At 43.3% G+C, this 8,109-nt stretch overlaps 1 protein-coding gene across 1 annotated transcript; it reads left to right on the top strand.

Moving 5' to 3' along the window:
* Positions 1–829: 829 nt before the first annotated feature.
* Positions 830–2,019, top strand: LOC106011814 (the record flags this gene model as incomplete). The annotated part of the gene is given in 1 exon segment (XM_013082787.2): positions 830–2,019. A coding segment is annotated over 1 exon segment (672 nt). The 3' UTR covers positions 1,515–2,019.
* Between the last annotated feature and the right edge of the window lie 6,090 nt (positions 2,020–8,109).

Consider the following 8,109-nt stretch of genomic DNA (forward strand, 5'->3'; position numbering starts at 1 on the left):
GTGTGTGTGTGTGTGTGTGTGTGTGTGCGTATGTGTGTGTATGTGTGTGTATGTATGTGTGTGTGAGTGAGCTTTACGGCGTTTGCACTGCATAAGGTGATATGAGCGTGCGGGACACATGAACTTTTTAGTTTGGTAGGAATTTTGAATTTTGTCCGGGTGGCGTCCGAAACCTACTCTTATCGGTTTTAGGACCACCAAGGGATCTTTTACGTATGAAACTTGGACATGGGATCTTAGATATTTTTGTTTGGCCCTTATTCGAGAAGGCTAGTTGTTCGATCTTACCTACCCTAAGATTAGGGGTGTGGCTGAAAGACAGCAGTATGAAGGATCCAGGGAATAACAGTAGAAAGGCGGCAGAAAGAATCAGGAGCCTATAGGAGGCGGCAAAGATGTGTATGTGTGTAGGGGGGGGGGGGGGTGTGACTGAAAGATGGCAGTAAGAAGGAGCTAGGCGTAGCATTAGACAGAGCCGGGAGTTCAGAGGGGGGGGGGGGGGGGAGAAAGTGGAGATAAAAGCAGATGATTAGAGAGCAGGAAAACAGATGAAAGGAGAATATTTTTTCAAAGAAGAAAGTTTTTCGTCGCTGTCAGGATTTGAACCCGGGACCTACTGAATAAGAGGCGAACACCATAACCTCTGGACCTTGAGAGCCCCCTGTGCTTTGTGTGTGTGTGTGTGTGTGTGTGTGTGTGTGTGTGTGTGTGTGTGTATGTATGTGTGTGTGTGTGTAATGTAGGCTATTTTTACCATTCGGAAGAAACATGTTCTCCTTCATTCTTATCACGATTGTGGTATTGTAACCTAATTGTGTTTCTGTCCGCTAGGTCCTATCACTATGCTGTCCTCCAAACCCGCCACAGCCTCGGGAAACAAGCCTCTCTTGACCCCGGAAGAGAAACTCCGGTCGGCTTACGTGACGCTCTTCCGGGAGATGCAGTTCCGGTCCACCAAGAACGCCCTAATGAATTACTACCAAGCCGAGGCTCTAGACCAACAGGGGCGACAAATCAAAATACTCGCCAACGTTCTCACAGGGTTGTCCACCTCCGGAATCTTGGCGAGCGCGGTCCAGAAGGGGAAGATGCTGGCGAGTAAAGTCGGGCTTTGTGGGTTGGTCAGTTTGCCGATATGTGCAGCGGTGCAGGTGTTCACGAGTAGCACTTCAGAGTTCTTGCCTTCTCACCAGGAACGCGCGAAAAAGCACGTATCAGCTGCAGCCGCCTGGAACAGAATTTCCGAGCGGTCGAGGGCGGCGCGATTAAGAATACTCGCAGACCCCAAGTGCAATATGGAGAAATACGTGTCTTTGCACGAGGAACTTCTATTGGAGAAAGAGAACGTATCCAAGACTGTTGTGATTCCTAAGGAGATACACTATGAATTTAATGCCGATATCGATAAAGTTTATACCACTATCAGACGACGGAAAGAAGTGTTTAAACAGTTTCAGAAATTCCAGTTGATCGACGAAAAGGAAGATGAAGATTTGGACATTTACTATCTTTGATAGCTCACATTGAATTGATGTCATATTTTGTCTGTTCTTTTTATTGCATCGTCACCAGTGATCAAAGTGGTCTTCTTGGAAACATCATTAGCTCAGTTGGCATCCTGCTTTATGACCACGCTTCGAATCATTGGTGGAGGTTGTTCCTTGTGGACATTTTCAACGCTCTCCACCTATTCTTCTTCGGCTCTCTCGGAGATGGAAGTTAGATAAATTCGAAGGTCCCCACTAATGAATGACCCTACAATGTTAAAAGGGGGTTTAAACTCATTTCAAACCATACTACGTTGTTTAATGTCACGTAGACTGTAGTCTCCGAGGGGAAGACTTTTGTCTGAGGTTTTCACCATTCCGAATTTTAGCCTTAGATTTAGACTAAGATGAGCAAGACTTGGAACGTCCTTGATATGGGTGCATTGCAAATCTCACATCAATCTAAGATCATTTTATTATAGGAGAAGGAGTAAAGAGAATTACTGCATACATATCATCATCAAGTGCCAGATCTGCGACATACATTGGCGACCATGGTTCTCCATTCTTTTCTTTTGCTTAGACGCTCTAAAAAAAGAACTATCTTATCATGATAAATGAATTTCCCCGCCACCCATCTGTTTAGGCTCTCCAAGTAAGTTGCTCTGGGTCTACCCCTGCCTCTTTTGCATTCATGAATGTTGCCAGTGAGTGCAAGATGTTCAAGGCCTTTATCACTGACTTCAACATAGGTTAAGGACCACTTGCCGATTTGGCCAAAATTCCACGAGGATTTCCGTGCTGCACGTTGTTTTTGTTTGTTGGGGGGGAGGGGGGTTCTTGGGGGGGGGGGGGGGGTTCTTGGGGGGGGGGGGTTCTTGGGGGGGGGGGGCCTCTTGGAGGGGGGGTTGTTGTTGTTTTTGTGGGGGTTTTTTGTTGTTGTTTTTGTTGTTGTTGTTGTTTTTTTGGGGGGTGCCCTTTTACCCGGGGGTTCAATAAGTCTTTGGTCTGGGTATGAAGGAATCATGGTAGAGTAATGAAATTTCACCAGTTTCTTTGGAACACACCAAGCAATTTTTCTGGAAAATCTGACAATAGTACGGCACTAGTCAGCGTGGTCAATGAAACCATGCACAAAAACATATATATTTATTTTTTTTACTGAAGCTGTGCCATGGAGCCTGTTGAATATCGTTCTGTATCAAATTTTTACTCTTGCAAGGAAATCCCCTTTGGAAATTTTTCAGGAAATGGTCCATGTTTATGGTAATAACTGTCCTCGTTATAATACTGTGACATACTGGGTAAGAAAATTCAAATCTGGATTCATGTCGGTGTTGGATGATGAAGATCGTGAAGGGCGCCCATCCTTCGTGGTAACTGAAGAGAATGTGTACATAGTGGAGAAACTGGTTCTACAAGACCGATGTATAACTGTTATTAAATTGCTCTCAAGTGAAATGAGAATCAGTGAATTGTCAATTGAATCAATTGAAACGATTTTCCATGATTATCTTAACATGAATAAGATGTTACGCGGTGGGTACCCCGCCTTTTGACAAGTGAGAAAAAGACGCTGAGGGTTGAGACCTGCAAAACTTTCCTTCCAATTGAGTCCAATGACACAGATTTCTTTAAAGACATGGTATCTACGGATGAAACATGGATTCATCATTTTAAAAAAATTTTTTGTTAAGTGTTTTACGGCGCTCGCAACTGCGTAGGTCATATGAGCGCGCGGGACACACCTAATACTAAATTTTCAGTCGGTAGGAAATTTTGAATTTTGCCCGGGTGGCGGCCGAAGCCTACTCTTATCGATTTTAGACCACCAAGGAATCTTTAACGTGCACAACTTGCACACGGGCCCTCCGAGATTTTTAGCCCTTGTCCGAGAAGGCTAGGTGTAGATCTTTCCTACCAGAAGATCAGGGGTGTGGCAGAAAGACAGCAGTAAGGAGGAGCCAAGGAGTAGCAGTAGAAAGGCTGCAGAAAGAGTCAGGAGCCTAGAGGAGGGGGCAAAGGAGGTGAGAGGGTGGAGGCAGAAAGTGGAAATGAAAGCAGATAACAGAACATTGCTAGAGAGCAGGAAAGGAGGTGAAAGGAGACAATTTTAGAGAAGAAAATTTTTCGGTCGCTACCCGGATTCGAACCCGGGACCTTTGAATGAGAGGCCAAAACCTAAATCTCTAGGCCACGAGAGCCCCTCTTCATCCTTTTGATCCAGAACAAAAATGTTTTCCATGCAATGGAAAACCCCCTCTTCCCCCTCACCAAAGAAAGCACAGGTAACACTGTAACGGGGAATGCCATCCTGTTGTGTTTCTGGGATTGTGAAGGTATCATTATGACTGATTACCTGGAAATGGAAAAACAATCACGGGACACTACTACTCGGGGTTAACGATAACATTGTGATCCGAATTGGTGAGATAAAGGCGTGAAAAACTCCGTAATGGAGTCCTCCAACTGCATGACAACGCCCCTGCGCACAGCGCACAACAAGCAGTCCAGACAACAGAACAGCGCGGCTTTGAAATCCTGCTACACCCAGCTTATTCACCGGACCTAGCCCCCCTCAGACGTTTTTGTTTCCTAATTTTTTTAAATCACTCAAAGTACCTCATTTCCATGACAACGATGACGCCAATGAGGCTTCTGAAGACTGGTTTGGGGCCCATTCTGGGTCATTGTTCTCTGAATGAATTTTGAAGGTCAAAGAGAGGTGGCAGAAACGTGTAACTCTGTATAGTGACTATGTGGAGAAATAAAAACATGTGTGCCAAGTTACAAAGCTCTATTGTTAATTCTACATATTTAGACCAAAGACTTTTTGACCCGCCCCCCCCCCCCCCCCTCTCGTAGAAAGCTTTGCAGTGCGCATTGTTAACCCTTTAACACTTTCAGAGCAAAAAAAGTTGAAACATTCCTTGCTGTCTTTTTTCGGATAAAAAAAAATCAGGGCTGTCTGTCAAGGTGGTCCTTAACTTATTTTGAAGTCTGCATGTCTATTCAAGTGCCCCGGAAATTGCGTCTGTCTTTTCCTGATTGTTTTTCAACGAGCGTCCAACATGGGCTATATATAATAATAATAATAATATTACGTTAGTTTTGAACTGTTAAAGGTTTTTTAAAAAATGTTACATTTAGATCTACAAATGTTGAGTTTATATCCAAAGCATTAGATTAATTTTGTATTGTAAATGTTCTACTTTTTAAGTGCCTAAAATTAGCGCTGTTTCAAGAGGGTAACAGCAAAAAAGGAGGGGAGATAAGGACGATAGATGTTTTGAAAGCAGGACATATCCACGTATCTCAGTCGACACAATTTAGATTATAATATTATATCTAAGAGGCAGGCTACTTAGTTAGAGCCTCCCTCTAGTCAAACGGGTTGAGGTGAGCGAGATTCATCTTCCCAGACCTAGACACTCAGTCAGATTAGACTGACCCACTTGGGAATCGAACTCACGTCTTTTGTGGGCTACAGATCGGAAAAGCCTTGCCTTAACATACCATTGGCACCTGTACATTAAGTGAAGGATGGTCTAGAGTACTCCTTTCAATGACCACCCTTAAATATGTTCTGTTCTGAGAGTTCCTTACACAAGTGAACGTAAGGCGCATTGTTGTGCATTCATGTGTTGAGGTGAAGCCGTTTAAGTCACATGTACAGGGTTAGTCAGGTTGAAAACGTTTTTAAAGAATAGCTCTTTTGCTATAATATTAATTGTATTGTGAAGGGTGCTTTCAAAATGAGTTACTTCTCAGATTTGAGACCTATGTATATAGAGATATGCCACGCTTATATGTGTAGTTTTTACAATTTATAGATTATGAAATAATAAAAGGCTTATTATACTTAAAGAATATGGCATCAATAGAAAAATCTACAAATTTGACCCCTAGTGTCGATCATTTTTTGGCCAATTTCTCCATTGGTTGAGTGCAAGATGTAACTCATTTTGTCAGCACACCTCACTATAGACTCTCTCTCTCTCTCTCTCTCTCTCTCTCTCTCTCTCTCTCTCTCTCTCTCTCTCTCTCTCTCTCTCTCTCACACACTGTTTTAAGTTGTAAAATTAATTAACAATTTCTCTAGTAGTTATTCATTTTATCCTACATGTTCACGAACATAATGTTTTGGTAACTCTTTTATTCCTCAAGTGAATTGTCTCCAACGCTAAATACAAAATTATGCCATGTGTCTGCTTTTGTTGCATTCCTGTATATCGACTTACGTTTATTGCGTGCAAGGCTAAAACCTATCCGTTGCACTTTGGTGACGTGACATGTAAATATGAGAGTTGGTGAAGTTTGAACCCTTCACTAACACTACGCATTACACGTACATTCTTCGGGCAGCGGCCTGGGCTCATGCGGGAGTCCATGAGTACTGGAAAACTCTCTGCCTGGATACATTTATGGTGCACAAAATGAATTATGAGCTTTTACGGTAACATAACGTCGGCAAGCTGTTAAATTGTTCTTAGTTCAACACCTTTTTGGTTAATTTTTTTTTATGTACCTACATTTGGCACCCTTTCTTGCCTTTTACCGACATTTCGAATTTCATTTGTGGCAAAATACATTACTTCACCATCATTCACAACTAATGTCACAGGTCCATAAACTTCATTTTAAAACTTATGATGGACTTCAACATCATCTTTGCCTTTTTTTCACCCAGGATCAGGATGTAGGTCACGAACACTTTCCACCTGTCCCTATCCTGGGCGAGTCGCTTGATGTCACTCCATGTCTTCCTACTTTTCTCTACACTCATTTCTGTGTCTCTTCTCTGGGTTCCACGTGGTCTTCCCCTTGATTTTTTACCCTGTGGGTTCCAATCTAACACTTTCCTTGTTATGCAGCTGCTTGACTTCCTGAAAGTGTGTCCAATCCATCGCCAACGCCATCTTCCTACCTCATCACTGACTGGGCTCTGTCTCGTTCTTCTGAATACTTCCTCGTTCGTGATCCTGTCTGTCCATCTGGTCCTTAGTAGCTTCCTCGGACACTTGTTCAAGAAAACCTGGATCCTCTTTATGCACGTCTGAGATGCGTTCCATGTCTCACACCCATACAACAGGGCTGACTTCACATTTGAGTTGAAAATCCTGAGCTTTGTTCGTAGTTGGATATCTCTGGTCCTCCAAATCCTGTTCAAAGAAATAAATGCAGTCTGTGCCTTTCCAGTACGGGACTTTATTTCAGCGCCTGTTCCCCCCTCTCTGTCCATTATACTCCCAAGATAGCAGAAGGATTCGACGTCTTCTACTGCATTTCCCTCTACAGTGACCTGCTCCTTTCGTAGTGCATCTGTCCTTAGGACTTTTGACTTTCCGGGGTGGATCCTCAATCCAACAGGTTCTGACAGGCTGTTTAAAATTGTGGTCTCTGCTTGCATCTGTTCCTGAGTGTGTGATAGAAATGTTGGGCTACGAGGTCTGTCTCAGAATAAAGTTTCCCTCCTCCATAAAATCAAAAGTACGCAACCAACAGCCACTAAATTGTGTGACGTCATGACATGATGTCTAAGAAATCTCAACGTCAAATTGCAAGTGCATTGGTGAACGGGTCAGAGAGCTGTGACGTGTCAAGTGTAGTGCTCTTGTGCACTTTCCTGTCCAATGCAAATTCGAGGGAAATGGCCGAGCAAAACATTGGTGCAACCTTCTCATGCTACGATGTCCGAGTTGTGATCAATTTAATGTTCAATTCTTCTCAGCATGTCTGCCGTTGAAACCCATGGTGATCTACACAAAGTAATAGGGAATAATGCCCCATCAATTGGAACAGTAAGGAAATGGATCAGGGAAGCTGATGGTGGAAGTGGGAGGTCTGACATGAGAGATGAAGCGCACACAAAACAAAAACAAAAAACACGAGGAGAGAAAGGTGATGCATTTTGCTTTTTTCGACATGGGTGGCATCACTGAGCTGGCTAGTCACACCTGGCGTAACTGTCAATGGTAACTACTATAGGTTCGTCCTTAAAGACAAGCTGAGACCTGCGATCAGGAAAAAGGGCCCGCTTTGTTTGAAGAAGGCATCATCCTGCATCAGGACAACTCGCCTGTTCACAAGTCCAGAGTTGTGCACGAGCTTCTCGAGGGCTACTCGTGGGAATTATTGGAACACCACTTCCTCAAGGTGAAAGAAATGCTGCAAGGTCGGCAGTTTGAGGACGTGGACCAAATTCAAAATTCAAGAGGCTATGATGAGAAAAGAACTCGGGATCTTGGACAAACGATCACTGACCACTGTCTTTGACCGCTGGGTACATCAAAAGGAAAAATGTCGGGAACTTGGTGGCTCCTACGTAGAATAGGTATTTGAATAATCTTTTTGTTGGTACCAAATACAAGGTGATTTATAATACATGACAGGGAAACTTTATTCTGAGACGGACCTCGTAAGTGCAACTGAACATCTGGCCGACGATAACGTGAAGGTACAAGGTAATGGTCTGGTTCTGTAACACAAGTTTGAAGATTGGAAAATCGTGTTCGTGATTGTTCTGTTCTTCGTTATTTTATATACATAGGGGAGAGGGGTCGACTGTTTACGTTTTTTTTTTTTGTTTCGTTTGTTTTTTCTGTTTGTTTTGTTGGGGGGG

Source organism: Aplysia californica, unplaced genomic scaffold, assembly GCF_000002075.1.
Source record: "Aplysia californica isolate F4 #8 unplaced genomic scaffold, AplCal3.0 scaffold00194, whole genome shotgun sequence".
Taxonomy (NCBI): Eukaryota; Metazoa; Mollusca; class Gastropoda; order Aplysiida; family Aplysiidae; genus Aplysia; species Aplysia californica.